At 41.5% G+C, this 19,630-nt stretch overlaps 1 protein-coding gene across 1 annotated transcript in view; it reads left to right on the top strand.

The window, feature by feature from the left end:
* LOC124013499 (disks large homolog 2-like) overlaps positions 1-19,630 on the top strand; it is a 326,264-nt gene that overhangs the window by 283,256 nt on the left and 23,378 nt on the right. The window contains 3 exon segments of the mRNA XM_046327794.1: positions 2,341-2,400; positions 15,181-15,337; positions 17,795-17,897. Coding sequence (XP_046183750.1) covers positions 2,341-2,400; positions 15,181-15,337; positions 17,795-17,897 — 320 coding nt within the window.

Genomic DNA, 19,630 nt, shown 5'->3' with positions numbered 1-19,630 from the left:
AGTCCTGTTGTTCAACTGTGTTGTCTTGTTGCACTGTTTTAATCTGGCGCTACTTTGTAGAGACACATGTGAAGATATGCTGAAGGGTGGCATGGTCAGTGTGTGCACCTTTTCCACCTTGCTATAGGTTTTTAAGCTTGCTCTTTGAATCTAATAATATAATGTATGTGAAAATGGGCCAGACTATTACGGATCTGAATCATTTATTCAATTTAACGGTCCAATGGAAGTGTTTTTATCTTAATATCAGATCATTTCTGGGTAACAGTTAATAGATTTCCCACTAAAATTTCTACTAAAGGAGAGAAGTGGAGTGTTATGCTGGAGTAATATAGTGATGAGGCTTGTGGTGATGTCGTATTCTCCTGCCGGCCACTGTATGGATCAGCATTTTGTCCCTGACGCATGGCAGACGTGTTACTCCAAGCGACATCCAGGCTGCGTGTTGATTGGCTCAATGCCCAGGCAAATTCAGAGCAACACAAAATGACTTAGCAGTCCTTATGGAGAAAATATGTTTCAAACCTGTCATCAGCGTTCTAGAACAGAAAGAAAGTCTTGATCACTACAAGACGAACTAAGACAACTGCAAGTTAATTTAGTAACTTCCTACTGTACCACATCAATCGAATGTGTCTTCTTGATATGTTTGATAAATTAAACAGAATGCATAAATACTATAGTGCCAAATAATTTCAATATATGTTTTAATCTGCACAGTTTTGCATCTGTAAAATTAAAAGAAATTGTAGTATTGTGTTCTAGTTCAAAGATTCATACAGTTGAGAATTTAATAGGTGGTTTGAGATAGAAAGCACACTGGACTTTAATTCAGAGGGTGGCCCCACTAGTTAACAGGGTTGGGGTCAATTTGAATTGAAGTCAGTCAATTCAGGAAGTGATTCAAATTTTTTATTTGTTCAATTATTGAATAGAAATTGCAGTTTACTTCCTGAATTGACTAACTTAAATTCAAATTGACCCCAACCCTGCTAGCTTATAGAGAACCAAACCTGCCATAAATAAATGCCGACGTAAATAGATAAATACATGAATAAATAAATACATTCACACATAAATAGCTAAATAAATACATGGATGAATGAATGCACACATAAATAGATAAATAATTATTAGCCTTATTAGCCCTTATTAATTTTATTCATTTATATTGACTTCATTTATTTATTTTTGTATTTCTTGCTCCAATATGGTAATGAGGGGGTGTGAAAGAAAACGTATGTGGGTGGGATCCAACACACCATTGGTTGATCAAAGTCAAGACGTGTTGCTCTATTGCATTATTGAAGAATGAAAATGAAGTCACTCCTCATACAGGCCTGATGGGAAAAGTAAGCTCATTCTGAATGTTTCTACAAGAGGCAGCTAGCTGGGAGCTGGGATCTGATTGGGTTTCATCAAAAAAGCTCAGAGAAGTGAGCTAGAGAGTGCAGGAGGAGAGGAGAGATATCTGGGTCTTTGCTGTACTGCAGCATGCTCAGAGCTGTGGCCAAGTAGAGGCATCACGAGTCTGGGCCATGCGACATAGTGGGGGTAGTAGGGGGAGGGGTGGAGGGGTGGGGGTATAGTACTGGGAGAGATAGAAAGTGGGCCACTGAGCAGGCAGGCTTACATCCAACCACACTGATTTAATCTGCAGGAGAAAAGCATGGCTAATGCTGCCCTACAACCAACAGAGCATCACACACACACATACACACACACACACACACACAGAAACACACATCAGGACACACACACATAAACAGTCTTAAAGTAATGCACAGGCAAGTGTTTTAGAAAACCTCTTAAAATATACAAAAATAAATAGCACAGAAATGCACACATAATGGACACATACTGCACACAAAGCTTTACTAATTTGATCAATCACTCACTCGTTACATTAGTTAAATATAAGGTGATACATTATTGATCCATATCAACCAGGAACCTTTAGCAATTAGGACTTTGGCATTTTATAAATGCATTAAGTGGTGGTTCCTCTTGTAGTCTCTTGTAAGGAATTTATTTCTGTTTTTCAAGTCCAGCAATTCACCCTGACCAAACACTTTGTGTCATCCTCTGTAGCATGCGTCCAACTCTATGTTTTGTCAAATACAAAAACACGTGCATGACTTTTGTTCTTCATTTAGTTTTTATGCTAAATGCCAACAAACTATATTGTAAATATAAAGCTATTGGTGTTCGTAATTCTAATTCATAAAACCAAGTAAAATCTAATTCTGTTTGCAGTTTCTTTCGGTCTTCTTGGCGTTGCCTCTCTGATTCGGACTATTATTGCTCTTCCTTTATTGGTCTTATCTCTTCCCCAATCAGAAATGCCTCGATAGATGACGGGGAGGCTCACAGGTTTGAGTCGCAGCACTTCCAGTTGAGGTGAGACATTTCAAAACGGCCGCTGACTTGGCCCTCATGTTTGCTCTCTCATTCCATCTGTAACACATCTCTTTCCTAATTGAGTCTTTAAATATAACACAGCCTATACAGAGTGGCAACAATTTCATGTGCAAAAGTAATGTGCAAATCCCCAAAATGACCATAAACCTCATTGTAATCTGGCAGTGTCATTTAACAACTTGCATTATAAAGAGGTGGCTTTTTATGTATATGTATTTATTTTTATTTATTTAACCAGGAAAATCCCATTGAGACACAGGGTTATTTTTTGCAAAGGAGACCTGGCCAAGTACGCGGCAGCAATCAATACAACACCATTGTTTTACACATATATGCAGGCTACAGAGGTAGGGAGAGTTTACCCAGATTGGCTTTGTAACATAAAGCAAGGTCCAACCCACCATATGGTTCAAGGTGCAAATGTTGGGTGAGTGACTTTGCATTTGTAACAATGTGTAAGGATGCATGATAAACAGAGTCCAGTCTCTTTAACACAAAAGAGGCTGCATGCATATACAATAAGTCTCATTTTACTATGCTCAAGTTAAATATACTGTATGTATATATATAGAGAGAGAGAAACACAGAAACACTGACATGATTCCTGTAATCATATATATAGTGTATTTTTTTAAATGTGCTGTCTGAGTATTCATCCCCCCATAATCATGTCAGTGTTTCTGTTCAAAGTATCTTTTTTCCCACTGAAAATGCTTCAGTAATGTACTATGTATACCCATTGACAAAATTAATGATACAAATAAAAAAATTAAGCTTAAAGTTTTTCGTTTTGGACATTAATGACTAAAGTTTTTTTTTCCGATATGTGGCTTGCTAACGCACCATACACGTGGTAGTAGGCTTTCCTTTCCTGGTACAATCATGGTTCAAAACACTTCGGTTCATCCAAAAAACAAGTTATCATTTTTTTGATTAGTCTCAAAGATAAAGTGGATGGAAAACTCACTAGAGTGCTAATGCTAAAGCTATCTTGGAGTGTCAGACCTAGATAAGTGGAAGACTGCAGGAGGGCTCTTTGTGCGACAGCATGGGGGGTGAAAGACGGATTTTACCTCAGAAAGTGGAATTCAAATTCTGTAGAATAAAACTAAAACATGTAACTGTAGGCGCTTCTCCATCTGAATTGCTTGCTGTTTGGGGTTTTAGGCTGAGTTTCTGTATAGCACTTTGTGACATCGGCTGATGTAAAACAGGCTTTATAAATAAATGTGATTGATTGATAGGCGTTTTGCATTTAAAACAACAAAAACCTGAGTGCATATGTACATGCTTTATAAACCAACTAAAGGTTGGCTTCTTTCTTTCCTATTTCACTCCCGCAACCTATGTGTTATTTCTCTCTCTCTCTCTCTCTCTCTCTCTCTCTCTCTCTCTCTCTCTCTCTCTCTCTCTCTCTCTCTCTCTCTCTCTCTCTCTCTCTCTCTCTCTCTCTCTCGCTCTGTCTCTCTCTCTCTGTACTAACCACTTCCTCTACTCTTCTCTCGTACCCCCCCAGGCCTCCTGAGCCAGTTTACAGCACTGTGAACAAAGCACCTTCTCCCCACCACTATTCCCCCGTGGAGTATGACAAAAGCCTCCTCCACTCCATACCCTTCCCTCACTATCACTTAGGCCTGCTCCCTGACTTCGAGATCACCAGGTATTCTACCCACTACCCACTGCGTGGCCTAGCTTTGCATGGTATTGCATGGAGTGCTCATGCTCTCTTCATATCCTCACACACTCACTCGTTCCCAAAGTTCTGGCTCTCTGTCAGCCTGCATGACACTCCTCCCTCTCTCTCCATGCCCCTACTCTCTTCCTATCCTAACTTTCTCACTCACTACCTCACTCACTCACTACCTCACACACTCACTCGTTCCCAAAGGTCTGGCTCTCTCTAAGCCTGCATGCCTCTCCTCCCTTGAGCTCCCTCTCTCTCCAAGGGGTATGATCCTCTCTCTCCAAGGGGAATGGTCCTCTCTCTCCAGGGGTATGGTCCTCTCTCTCCAAGGGGTATGATCCTCTCTCTCCAGGGGGAATGGTCCTCTCTCTCCAAGGGGTATGATCCTCTCTCTCCAGGGGTATGGTCCTCTCTCTCCAAATGGTCCTCTCTCTCCAGGGGGTATGGTCCTCTCTCCAAGGGGAATGGTCCTCTCTCTCCAAGGGGTATGATCCTCTCTCTCCAGGGGAATGGTCCTCTCTCTCCAGGGGGTATGGTCCTCTCTCTCCAAGGGGAATGGTCCTCTCTCTCCAGGGGGTATGGTCCTCTCTCTCCAAGGGGAATGGTCCTCTCTCTCCAAGGGGAATGGTCCTCTCTCTCCAAGGGGTATGGTCCTCTCTCTCCAAGGGGTATGATCCTCTCTCTCCAAGGGGAATGGTCCTCTCTCTCCAGGGGGAATGGTCCTCTCTCTCCAGGGGGTATGGTCCTCTCTCTCCAAGGGGAATGGTCCTCTCTCTCCAAGGGGTATGGTCCTCTCTCTCCAGGGGGAATGGTCCTCTCTCTCCAAGGGGAATGGTCCTCTCTCTCCAAGGGGTATGGTCCTCTCTCTCCAAGGGGAATGGTCCTCTCTCTCCAAGGGGTATGGTCCTCTCTCTCCAGGGGAATGGTCCTCTCTCTCCAAGGGGAATGGTCCTCTCTCTCCAAGGGGTATGGTCCTCTCTCTCCAGGGGGAATGGTCCTCTCTCTCCAGGGGGAATGGTCCTCTCTCTCCAGGGGGAATGGTCCTCTCTCTCCAGGGGGAATGGTCCTCTCTCTCCAGGGGGTATGGTCCTCTCTCTCCAGGGGGTATGGTCCTCTCTAAAGGTCTGGTCTGCTCTCTTGAAGGGGTCTGACCCTCTCTCAAGGGGGTCTGATCCTCTCTCTCAATGTACGTGATTGGCCCGCCTGTCTCCCCGTCAGTCCCCATTACACCTCTGCTATTGACATGACTTGCCTTGCACCGTGTGTGACTTGAATGATAATGTTTCTTATTATCGTTATTTGTTTCTTTCTCAGTAAAAGTGCTATACTTAGTTTGGCTTTGATTATAAGTCCATTGAAAGTAAAATTGTAAGATGTTCGTGTCGATTGCATTGCCAACTGACTTTCTGACATTTTGTGACAAAACAAAACAACATTCCAAAATTGTGTTGGTTATCTGTTCTCATATTAAGATGAATACACTTACTGTAAGTCACTCTGGATAAGAGCGTCTGCTAAATGATTCAAATGTAAATGAGAATCTTCTGTCTCAAAGGGGTCTGATCCAGTCCAAAACTGCTGGCCTTATCTTTCGCAAGCACAGGCAGTGTTGTTCAAAGTAAACATTTTTTATTTGAAAAGCATCAGGGCATTTGGTAAATGTGGTTTGTTGAAGCCTATAGCAACTTCTGTCAGAAGGACTCATAAAATGTCATTATGGAAGTCAGCATGGATAATTTTTACTTCGGTGCAATGGTTTTAGACTCACTTTTTTCAAAGCCAACAAGAATTCCATTGAAATATGACGTTGCTATTATGACGTTGCTATAATGTTCATTCAACGTGTTTTTGTCCGTTGGTGGGATCGTAGTGTTAAGGGTCAACTGGTGATTGCATTGGTCATAGATATTAGAGATATTCTCAAACTATCTGAGATTCAAAAATAGTATATCTCTCTTTCTTAGCTCTCCCTAAACACATTGTAGTTGAAACCACAAGCACCGTCCTTCTGGGTCAGGACGGCCTTCACCTTCGTTAATGTTTGCTTGTTTATTTAGAATTTCAATTATCTGTATTATTTTATGAAAACTAAAGTAATTCCTAATTGGCCTCGATGGGAGTTATAATAATTTACATATTGAAACATCAACAAGAACAGCAGTACTTCTTCTCATCAATTGAAATATAAGTATTGAGGTGCCACTTTATATGATAATTATCAAGATTTTGTTAGTGGTAAGCATACAATTAGAGTTTGTGTCTTTCTTCTCCTATTAATAGCACTTGATCTTGTTTGTGCAGGGCTTTTTTATTATTTCATCCTGTTTATCATTTCTGCATGAGCAGCGTATCTATGGATACAATCAGCAGAGCTGGGGAGTGTGATGGCATTCATGAATAAGGCATAAGGTGTTATGGATGCTGTTAGGACCAGATGGGTTCAAGTGAGCCGTCTGAGCTTCATCCATATTGTTCAAGTTTGACCAACCTAATACAATACAATACTAACAGACTACTGTACACTGAAGGTTAAGGCGGTTAAAGGAACAGTTTACAAAAAAAAAACACCTCTAGTGTTTTGATACATTTTCTAGATTAGCAGTTCCGTTTTCATCACTCTTTTTGCTTTTTACTGAAAGTGCTTTATCTTGAAAGCTTAACTGCTAACACGCATCATTTTGTGGGACTACGATTCCCCACATGGCAGCTTCTTGCCATTGTTGCTAGCTATCTGACTGTCCAGAATCATTACAACACGGAACCACGTGGTGACACAGACCAATCACGGGCTGGCAGGCTACGAGGAGGCTCACTCCCTCATGCACGTTCTTTGCACGTGTCTCTCAGGCAGAATGAAAATGACTACATCAACCATGATCCTTTGCTACTTACGGCCACTTTCTCCATGATCTTTAGCAATTTTGTTGGGTGCCATTCAGCCGTATTCAGTAATATGGCACGCTTCAAATGAAAATATTTCTGGCTTCATGCGCCGTCGGGAGTTTTCCATAGGAGTACGTGGCTGATGTCAGAGCTATCACCATCTAAATAATAATAATAATATAATAATAATAATAATAATAATAATAATAATATATGCCATTTAGCAGACGCTTTTATCCAAAGCGACTTACAGTCATGTGTGCATACATTCTACGTATGGGTGGTCCCGGGGATCAAACCCACTACCCTGGCGTTACAAGCGCCATGCTCTACCAACTGAGCTACAAATGCTTCTCTGGCTTAAAATGACAAGTAGGGATGAAAGGATGTTCATAGATTCTTTCTGGCTGTGCCGACTCAATATTGAATTCATTTGATTTCGATGACTTTCCCTACGCTTGATGTGTCTTGACATGTCAAACATTGTTAACTGAGATGCATTTGAGAACCATCAAATGGGATTCAATAATCCTTTATTGATAGGTCAAGGGTCGTTGACAGAAATGATTGACGTAGTGTAGGGTGAATTTGCCCCTAGACACTGATCTTGGGTCATTTTTCCCACTGATGGTTAATGTTAGGTTTGGGGGAGGGGAAGCTGAACCTAGATCTGTACCTAGAGGAAACGTTACCCAATCTACCAGGATATCAGAGTTTAATTTAGTCCACCTGAATTTAATAATGATTTTATTAGCTATTTCAATGTTTTAATAAGGAGCCTTAGCTACTGTCTCCTTTTACAGAGACTTAGCAAGAGCCTCACAATCACAGAGCCTCACAATCACAGAATACCGGAACATTTTAGTATGTCATTAAAAAAAAGGTGAACATTTTGTCTAATTGCTCATTGGTAGGCATAACCACTTCTTCGAACCATTATTAACTGTAAGGCAGTGGTTACGTCCCAAATGGCACACTATTCCATATATAGTGCACAATTTTGACCAGGGCCCATAGGGTGCAGGTCAAAAGTAATGCACTATGTAAGGAATAGGGTGCCATTTGGGACATAGAACATGTTATTTGGATTGCCTTGTCACCCTTTTGGGGGGGGGGGGGGCATTTCCTCAATATTGTGGGCTAAGTGCACTGCCACTTTCATTCTTCTAATCCAATTACAACCCTAGAGAGCTGTGCTTTGCCATTCAACTTCTCAGAGGGAGCAGGAAATAATCAAATTGTATCTTTTTTTTTAAACCTCTTCCTCTAGAATGCAAGGGGGTGTGCAGTTCCAAGCATTTCTCAAAGGATTAACCCAATGGGCAAAAACTGGTTCAATTAACGTTGTTTCCACATCATTTCGACCGAAAGAATCAACTTGATGGCGTTGACTGATTGGATTTGCAAAAAGTCATCAACTTAAGGGAATTTCCTATATTTTTTTTACCCAACTTTTAACCTAAATCCAATGACATGGTATTTTCTTGTTGAATTCACATTAGTTGAAAACTCAACCAAATGTAAATCAAAACTAAACGTTGAACTGACATCTGTGCCCAGTGGGATGTATTCACCTCTCATTCTACTGTAAATTGAGTAGGTTGAGTGGGAACTGCTTCAACACAAGTACTTAGATAGCAATGTCATGTTCTATGTACAGTCTTGTTGTCTCTATCAAAACTCCAATGGAAATCACGCAACTTTATTTAACCAGCGTTGACAATGCATGAAGGTTGAAAATAAATGTTTTTGGCCAGTTGACATGTTTAAGCAACCTACCCAACCATCTGCATTCAAAATGTCAGTTTACTTCTCATTTTCATGGCATTCTCCCAGCAATATTTTCAAATTTGAACACTTTAATATCAAAGGACCTGCATGAGTATAAAGATTCTGGTAAAGCCTAACAAAAGGTGAGATGAAATAAATTGGAGGCAAGAAGAGAACGGCATATCATGGAGCATGTTTAATGCATAGGCGGGATTGGTTGTCTGAGCTTATCCAGAGAAAGGTGGAATTCACAATGAGCTTTCTCTGTTTGTTTGTTTTCTTGTTCGCCCACATGATTGTGTTGAGATGGCTGTGGTTGCCGTGGTGCTGCAATCGTCTGTTAGCTATTGCAGGTGTGCTGAATCGATATTACAGAACTATGTTAGCATTAGCATTTTAACTGTAGGCTACCTCCCTGCATTCTAGCCTAGAATAGCCTCCAGTGGGCCTCCAGCTGCCTAACCATCCCGTTCTCCTTATCACTGGGTTGCAGCTGGCTGTGTTGGTGTCACAGGGGGCCTCTAGGGACACTGAGGGAGGGCAAGAGCCTGGTTTAAATCCCGTGTGTGTTCTAACAGAAGCATCAGGGTTGTATTCACTAGAAAACGGACGAGTCGAGAAGGACTTCCTGAACTTGTCCATCTCAAAAGTCTTTAAAAAGGGTGCATCTACCAATGAGAGAGGTGAAAGCGGCTTCTCATTCCTAGCAACGGGGTCAACCATGTGCATTGTCTTAGCTGAGAATGCCTTTCAGTTATATACTCAAAGCTGGTCTGAGCACAGTTCATGAGTATTCTCTCAGGATTGTCTCAGATTCTTTGTGAATATGAGCCCCGAATCACAGAAAGACAAACATTTACATATCCCCATTTCCATTAATATAATTCCCAACCAATATTATCTGCTACATTAAGAAGATTTGAAATACGTGGTGTAAGTTCAAGTTTGGTTTAAAGTTGTGTGCCATATTAAGGGACATTCAGGTGTCATCTGGAGTTTGGTTTAAAGTTGTGTGCCATATTAAGGGACATTCAGGTGCCATCTGGAGTTTGGTTTAAAGTTGTGTGCCATATTAAGGGACATTCAGGTGCCATCTGGAGTTTGGTTTAAAGTTGTGTGCCTTAAGGGACATTCAGGTGCCATCTGGAGTTTGGTTTAAAGTTGTGTGCCATATTAAGGGACATTCAGGTGCCATCTGGAGTTTGGTTTAAAGTTGTGTGCCATATTAAGGGACATTCAGCTGCCATCTGGAGTTTGGTTTAAAGTTGTGTGTGTGCCATATTAAGGGACATTCAGCTGCCATTTGGAGTTTGGTTTAAAGTTGTGTGCCATATTAAGGGACATTCAGCTGCCATCTGGAGTTTGGTTTAAAGTTGTGTGCCATATTAAGGGACATTCAGGTGCCATCTGGAGTTTGGTTTAAGGTTGTGTGCCATATTAAGGGACATTCAGGTGCCATCTGGAGTTTGGTTTAAAGTTGTGTGCCATATTAAGGGACATTCAGCTGCCATCTGGAGTTTGGTTTAAACTTGTGTGCCATATTAAGGGACATTCAGGTGCCATCTGGAGTTTGGTTTAAGGTTGTGTGCCATATTAAGGGACATTCAGGTGCCATCTGGAGTTTGGTTTAAGGTTGTGTGCCATATTAAGGGACATTCAGGTGCCATCTGGAGTTTGGTTTAAAGTTGTGTGCCATATTAAGGGACATTCAGCTGCCATCTGGAGTTTGGTTTAAACTTGTGTGCCATATTAAGGGACATTCAGGTGCCATCTGGAGTTTGGTTTAAGGTTGTGTGCCATATTAAGGGACTTTCAGGTGCCATCTGGAGTTTGGTTTAAAGTTGTGTGCCATATTAAGGGACATTCAGGTGCCATCTGGAGTTTGGTTTAAAGTTGTGTGCCATATTAAGGGACATTCAGCTGCCATCTGGAGTTTGGTTTAAACTTGTGTGCCATATTAAGGGACATTCAGCTGCCATCTGGAGTTTGGTTTAAAGTTGTGTGCCATATTAAGGGACATTCAGCTGCCATCTGGAGTTTGGTTTAAAGTTGTGTGCCATATTAAGGGACATTCAGCTGACATCTGGAGTTTGGTTTAAAGTTGTGTGCCATATTAAGGGACATTCAGGTGCCATCTGGAGTTTGGTTGCCATCTAGTGTTACATTTTGGAAGCAATTCTCTGTTGAGTGCTGGCACGTTGGCCGTTCCGACAATCCCTCAGCTGAAAACCAAAACAAGCTGTATACCAAAACATGCCGTATAACCAAAACAAGCTGTATAACAAAAACATGCTGTATAACCAAAACATGCTGTATAACTAATACAAGCTGTATACCAAAACAAGCTGTATAACCAATACAAGCTGTATACCAAAACACGCTGTATAACCAAAACAAGCTGTACTATTGCTGGTTTAATCTGATAATTAATTGCACACACCAGGTGTCCCAGGTCTAAATCAGTCCCTTATTAGAGGGGAATAATTTAAATCAGCAGGGGAACTGGCTTCGAGGTCCAAATGTTTTTTTGCCTGGGGTGATTGGAATTTGCTTGGGGTGTATTCATTACAGAAACCGTTTACTGTTTAAGAACCAAACGGAAGCAAAAAGAGGAAATGAAACTGTGAGGGACCTACCTGAATTTGTTCAATAGAAACTCTTGTTTGCGACAGACAAAATATTTTGCAACAGAATCATTACACACCTGCTCTGTAGTGTCACAGTTCAAATTTGTGGTAGGCCTTTTCTTACAGGAAAGCTTACAACGACCACCATGCTCAGACAATGTCCAACACTAATCTTATTTCACACATTTTTTGAGACACACCTTAAAAATGTTTAGGTACCACTGCTTTACCCAAGTGCTTTAAATACCTATTTCACCGATTTTTTTTTTTACAAAATGTGCCATTTTCACATGTACAGTTGAAGTCGGAAGTTTACATACACTTAGGTTGGAGTCATTAAAACTCATTTTCAACCACTCCACACATTTCTTGTTAACAAACTATAGTTTTGTCAAGTCGGTTAGGACATCTTCTTTGTGCATGACATAAGTAATTTTTCCAACAATTGTTTACAGACAGATTATTTCACTTAATTCACTGTATCACAATTCCAGTGGGTCAGAAGTTTACATGACCTAAGTTCACTGTGCCTTTAAACAGCTTGTAAAATTCCTGAAAATGATGTAATGGCTTTAGAAGCTTCTGATAGGCTAATTGACATCATTTGAATCGATTGTACCTGTGGATGTATTTCAAGGCCACCCTTCAAACTCAGTGCCTCTTTGCTTGACATAACTGGAAATCAAAAGAAATCAGCCATGACCTCAGAAAAGAAAATTGTAGACCTCCACAAGTCTGGTTCTTCCTTGGGAGCAATTTCCAAATGCCTGAAGGTACCACGTTCATCTGTACAAACAATAGTACGCAAGTATAAACACCATGGGACCACGCAGCCGTCATACCGCTCAGGAAGGAGACGCGTTCTGTCTCCTAGAGATTAACATACTTTGGTGCGAAACGTGCAAATCAATCCCAGAACAACAGCAAAGGACCTTGTGAAGATGCTGGAGGAAACAGGTACAAAAGTATCTATATCCACAGTAAAACGAGTCCTATATCGACATAACCTGAAAGGCCGTTCAGCAAGGAAGAAGCCACTGCTCCAAAACCGCCATGAAAAAGCCAGACTACGGTTTGCAACTGCACATGGGGACAAAGATCATACTTTTTGGAGAAATGTCTTCTGGTCTGATGAAACAAAAATAGAACTGTTTGGCCATAATGACCATCGTTATGTTTGGAGGGGAAGGCTTGCAAGCCCAAGAACACCATCCTAACTGTGAAGCACGTAGGTGGGAGCATCATGTTTTTGGGGTGCTTTGCTGCAGCCCTCCTGGCATCATGAGGTAGGAAAATTATGTGGATATATTGAAGCAACATCTCAAGACATCAGTCAGGAAATTACAGCTTGGTCGTAAATGGGTCTTCCAAATGGACATTGACCCCAAGCAAAGTTGTGGCAAAATGGCTTAAGGACAACAATGTCAAGATATTGGAGTGGCCATCACAAAGCCCCGACCTCAATCCTTTAGAGTGTGTGCGAGGAGGCCTACAAACATGACTCAGTTACACCAGCTCTGTCAGGAGGAATGGGACAAAATTCACCCAACTTATTGTGGGAATCTTGTGGAAGGCTACTCAAAATATTTGACCCAAGTTAAACAATTTAAAGGCAATGCTACAAAATACTAATTGAGTGTATGTAAACTTCTGCCCCACTGGGAATGTGATGAAAGAAATAAAAGCTGGAATAAATCACACACTCCTATTATTATTACATTTTACATTCTTAAAATAAAGTGGTGATCCTAACTGACCTAAGACAGTGAATTTTTACGAGTATTAAATGTCAGAAATTTTGAAGAACTGAGTTTAAATGTATTTGGCTAAGGTGTATGTAAACTTCCGACTTCAACTGTATATACTGGTGTGGTGCTGAATATATGAAGTATAAGATCAGTGAAGTGTTCCTTTAATACTCCAGTAGATGGCGATCGAATGTAGAACAAGTGTCAGGTCCTATCACAACAATCTAAGGGAACCTACATACCACAGTTTCTTCAGAAGGTAATCATACCCCTTGACTTATTCCACATTTAGTTCTGTTAAAGCCTGAATTCAAAATGTCTACAATACCCCATAATGACGAAGCGTATACATGTTTTTAGAGCATTTTGAAAATGTATTGAAAATTATATACAGAAATATCAAATTTACATAAGTATTCACACCCCTGAATCAATACATGTTACAATACCTTTTGGTCTTTCTGGGTAAGTCTCTTAGAGCTTTGCACACCTGCATTGTATAATATTTGCACATGATTCTTTTAAAACTTATTCTAGCTCTGTCAAGTTGGTTGTTGATCATTGCTAGAAATCCATTTGCAAGTCTTGTCATAGATTCTCAAGCCGACTTCAGTCAAAAGCCGACTTCAGACTTCCGTCATAACTTCACTATACTGAAAGAGATATTCAATGTCTACTTTTTTTTATTTTTTTACCATCTACAAATATCTGCCCTTCTTTGGAGACATTGGTAAACCTCCCTGGTCCTTGTTTTTGAATCTGTGTTTGAAATTCACTGCAAGACTGAGGGACCTTACAGATAATTGTATGTGTGGGGTACAGCGATGAGGTAGTCATTCAAAAATCATGTTGAACACTATTATTGCACGCAGAGTGCCGCTGGTTAGCCTAGTGGTTAGGGCGTTGGACTAGTAACCAGAAGGTTGCAAGTTCAAACCCCCGAGCTAACAAGGTACAAATCTGTCGTTCTGCCCCTGAACCGGCAGTTAATCCAATGTTCCTAGGCCGTCATTGAAAATAAGAATTTGTTCTTAACTGACTTGCCAAGTTAAATAAAGGTATAAATAAAAATTGTGACTTGTTAAGCACGTTTTTAATACTGAACTTATTTAGGCTGGTCATAACAAATGGGTTGAATACTTGAAATTTCAGCTTTTAATTTTTCAGTAAATGTTTTCAAATTTGAAAAACATTATTCCTCTTTGACATTATAAGGTATTGTGTGTAGGCCAGTAACACAATGTCTCAATGTTATTTTAAATTCAGGCTGTAACACAACAAAATGTGGAAGAAGTCACTCCTGGGTCAGTGCCTTCAGAAAGTACTCACACCCCTGGTGTGTGCAATTTTTTGATCACATTGAATAAGGTTACACGGGACCTGATCCTCGATCAACATTCTTTGTCAGAGACACTTGACACATACAAAGCAAAGTTGTTTGAAATGCATTTCTATCCATCTCTATAGCTTGATTTCCAGACAGTGGCTTTCCTGTCCTTGTCCTGTCAAGAAACTCAAGAAGAGACCTGGCTACCAACTCAGAACCATCTAGCTTTACAGATATTATTATGTAGATCATTTTGTGTTGGTTTGACAGAGACAGTGCTCCATTCACAGAAGATTGGTGGAACTGCAAGGAAAATCAGTCTCATCTCTCCAAAGAGTTCTTGGGGGAAGGTGTTCTCAGAATGTCCTGATTCCTATTTGACTTTATTCCAGTGGGATCTGGTGACAGAGGCTAGCTCTGTCTTCATACGTGTCTGTGTGAGGAAGTGTGTCTGTGCGTGCACACTTTTCCCCTCACGCTCATGTGCAGGCTCCTCGTCTCCAGGAAACCAGTCAGAAATGGGACAATGATCTAAGTAGAGCACAATCCCCCTTTGGGCCTCTGCCATCTCCGTACTGTGCCCTGTACGCTCTACGTGCCAACGCATCTGTACTGCTTGGTTGTCTTTCTTCTTATTCTCTCTCCTGGACGGACAGACAAGATGCTAAGCCCCTCGGACTCAGATGCTGAGCTGATGTACTATCTGACCTGTTTGTACAGGGATCCCAGGAGGATGGTCCTCCACAAGGGCTCCACAGGCCTGGGATTCAACATCGTGGGCGGGGAGGACGGAGAGGGCATCTTTGTCTCCTTCATCCTGGCGGGAGGGCCTGCCGACCTGAGCGGAGAGCTGCGGAGGGGAGACCAGATCTTGTCGGTGAGTTTACCCCAACAAACGCACAGGATGAAGTACACATTTATACTGATATTGTTTCTACATACACACACACACAGGTATGTACATGTATTCATAAATATACTGAGACTATAATGGACAAGATTATATCCATGAGATGTCCCATTTTCAAGATGGTCCTGAGAAACAGTCCCAGTGCTAAGTCATTTTCGTGTACTGTAAACAAAGACACTCTTATGTACACACAGTACAGTACAGTCTATACATGTGAGTGCAAACGCTTGCCGGCATTGTATATCTGTAGCCTTCTATCAAAACTATACATCTTTACTGATTTATTTTGTTCATGATAAGGCAAGCAGTCATAGGTCTGTTTATTTGATTTGATCATTTCTATATTCACACACATTTTTCAGGTTGAACGTAATTGGAATTATTTGTTGAATTTAGTAAAACGTGTTCAAAGTAATCTAAAAAACTTAATTGAACTATTATTAGGGGTCCTAGGAATAGCCTTTTGACACCAGATGTAATGTGTGCTCGCTGGTCTACGTGCACCTAACTATATTACGAAGAAACCGTTGCTATGTCATAAGATGGCCGATTAACAAGCCAATTCAATTTGATGAATTGTTTCTCAAAATTCCAATGCCTTTTATGTATACATTCATTCTATCAGCCAAACCGTCAAATCAAACTTGTACAGATAATTGATGTGCAAATGTAATGCTAATGTTAAATTAACTGAAGGCTGTAATGATCATATATGGAACCAGGAATACCAACACTACAGTAACGGTTGGCATTACATTGAACTGAACTGAAACATGACTCCAAAACCACAGGACTGTGGGTTTGGTGAACTGTTACACCCCTAGCTGTAACTTTTGAACCGCGTGTGGCCCGCCACAGGAGTCGCTAGTGCGCGATGAGACAAGGATATCCCTACCGGCCAAACCCTCACGACGCTAGGCCTATTGTGCGTCGCCCCTCGAACCTCCCGGTCACGACAGAGCCTGAGCGCGAACCCAGATCCAGCTTTTGCTGGATCTTTGTAGAATTTTTTAATTGCTCCCTTTTTCATGGTATCCAATTGGTTGTCTTGGCTCATCACTGCAACTCCCATACAGACTCGGGAGGGACAAAGGTCAAGAGCCATGCATCCGCCTAAACAACACACATCCAACCCAGAAGCCAGCCCAATGTGTCAGAGGAAACACCGTACACCTAGCGACCTGGTCAGCGTGCACTGCACCCACCACAGGAGTCACTAAAGCACAATGAGACAAGGATATCCCTGCCAGCCAAACCCTCCCTAACCCGGATGACGCTGGGCCAGTTGTTCACCGCCCCATGGGCCTCCCGGTCGCGGCCGGCTGCAACAGAGCCTGGGATCGAACCCAGAGTCTCTGGTGGCACAGCTAGCAATGTGATGCAGTGCTTTAGACCATTGCGCCACCAGGGAGGCCATGGATCTTTGTTGAAGTTTGACCAGGAATCAGAATTGTGTGTTTCAGAATCGTGTGTTTCACTACTCCCTCTATTAACACACAGATAAAAGAGGAAACCTAATTAGTTCGTTTTGAGCTTTTAATTTGTTAGCTTTGATTTATCTTTTCTCGTTCCTCTTCCAAGCACCCACATTGGTTCGTTGACAGAAATAATACTCCTCAAAGCCAATTAGGAGAAGGAAGAAGCGGGACTTGCGAAAGGCTGCCCAGTGTTGAGCGTCTCAAATATAAGTTATTTTTGAGTGTTCGGAAACGCAGACGCTCGCGAGCAGTGTGGATGAAATGATTGATTAACATGTACAAGTTAAATTATCTTGGAAAGAGCAGTAGCCTATCGCAGTAAAAGGGTAGCATCAAGCCACATATACTGGGACAGTGGCAAACATGTAGTGGCCATAACTCATCACCAATTTGACATGGAGTGATGCAACTTTGGAAAACATGTTTAAAGGTTTGGCCCTTGTGTTAGACACACCTCTTTCTGTATTCACTATTTCTATTATTTCAACCATGTAAGGTGGGTTTTCAAATCACTCTGGATGCCTCATTATAACGGATGTAAAACTGTGGCTGTGGTGCCCTTGTATTCTTTGGCCTTGGTACCTTCATTATAGTAGGCAGTTAAGGCGCATTTCAGCTCTGGCCTGATTTTCATGTCTAAGAATAACTTGCTCCCTCTCTTTCTCTCAGGCACGTAGTCTCTCACTTCCAAATCTCTTCACTTCCTCACACTGTCAGACTTGCATTGGAGCAGTGAGCACAAAGACACACACAAACACACACACACGCACATACGCACAGACACACGCACACAAATACACACACACATGGATTGAGGTGAATGGGATGAGTGGAAAGAGAGGGAGAGGGAAGGAGGGATGGCACTATTTAACCTGATATGTTTTGTTTGCAGTTGTAAAAAGTAAAAAATTCATGTAGAGATGGGTGTGTCTTTCTGTCACTGCAGGTTAATGGCATCGACCTACGCGGGGCCACCCATGAGCAAGCGGCTGCAGCACTAAAGGGGGCGGGCCAAACTGTCACCATCATTGCTCAGTACAGGCCCGAGGGTGAGTGTCAGCTGTAACAGCCAATCACTGAGCTTCATGATCAAGGTGGAAGTCAAATGACAAAACACACTCTAGAACAGTGGCCATCAACCCGTCAAAGCATTCCAAGTCGATCGCCGAACATTTCTGTAAAAAGGCCAACAATAAAAAATACTCACTCCTATTTTATAAATTTCTCTCATGCTGTTAGCTGTAGGTACACTTTACACTTTATTAAGCTGCCTGGCACATCGGGTAGGTGAAGTTGTCCCCTTTTGAACTGGAGGTGCAAACTCTGCTACCTGGGCGGTAAGAGGTGGACCCTCTGCTGCTTTCTCCCTCTATCCGCTGAGAGACTGATGATCAGAGACAGAGGCACCGGCACCGTGAGTAAAATACAGAACCAAGACTGTGTTAATGTTGCATAGGCTCAGAAAAGGTTGGCGACCACTGCCCTAGTATAACCAAATCATGTGGACAAATATTGACATAATTTCACAAAAGCAAATAAACACTAATAACTCACAAGGGACATTTTCTGTCCATCTCCGTCTTATAAATCTCCAGTACATTGCCTGTGGTGCATTGAGTTGCTTTGAGTGGTGTGCCAAGACATGTCATGTTGGATTAAAGTCAGCAGTTGTCTTTGGCAATACTTCATGGGATGTCGGCAGTAAGCGGGAGTCATGGGCCTGTAAAGGTGTATTCTGGGAAGATTGTCCTGCTACGAATCAGTTTGTCCGAAGATTGTCCTCAGAATCAGTACACGGTACATTTGGTCATAAAAATGTTTTTACCAATGAGAACCTATTGCCTTTTTGTTTTGAGCACATCCAGCTGCAAAGTTAAATAGCTGGGACAGCAGGTAGCCTAGCAGTTAAGAGCTATAGACCAGTAACCGGAAGGTCGCTGATTCGAATCCCTGAGCCGACTAGGTGAAAAATCTGTCTGTGCTCTTGAGCAGGGCACTTAACCCTAGTCGCTCTGGATAAGAGCAAATGTAAATGTAGTTCACAAACTGAACAATATGCCAATATAATTGCTGAAAATCAAATGAAAGAACGTCAGGACTTTTTTCCCTATGACTTTGGCAACAGCAGGTCAAATGAGGAAAATTTGTGAGTATTTGACAGCACTTGCTGTGATATGGATCTCGCGGGTCACCTTCACTGCAGGAAAGTGTTAAGTAAAAATAACTTTTTAAGGGCCAGAACTCAAATTGTCTAGTAAATACCAGTACATTGCCATAAAATACATTGCTGTTGAGTAATGGGCCAAAGTTCACTCAATTTATTGTGGGAAGCTTGTGGAAGGCTACCCAAAACGTTTGACCCCAGTTAAACAATGTAAAGGCAATGCTACCAATTGCTAATTGAGTGTATGTAAACTTCTGACCCACTGGGAATGTGATGAAAGAAATAAAAGCTGGAATAAATCATTCTCTCTACTATTATTCTGACATTTCACATTCTTAAAAGAATGTGAAGTGGTGATCCTAACTGGCCTAAGGATTAAATGTAAGGAATTGTGAAAAACTGAGTTTAAATGTATTTGGCTAAGGTATATGTAAACTTCCGACTTCAACTGTACATACCTCATTCCCATGCACACCCCTTCTATATGACTGTGACCGAATTCTTATACTATGTCCTGGGTCATTCTTCAATTGGAGTGGCAATTGCATCTCTCTCCTTTGCAACGATGAAAAATCACTTCAAATGACAAATAGTTACATATCATACAGGTTTTTGTTT

This window comes from Oncorhynchus gorbuscha, linkage group LG02 (assembly GCF_021184085.1).
Source record: "Oncorhynchus gorbuscha isolate QuinsamMale2020 ecotype Even-year linkage group LG02, OgorEven_v1.0, whole genome shotgun sequence".
Taxonomy (NCBI): Eukaryota; Metazoa; Chordata; class Actinopteri; order Salmoniformes; family Salmonidae; genus Oncorhynchus; species Oncorhynchus gorbuscha.
This window is presented reverse-complemented; position numbering and strand designations above follow the sequence as displayed.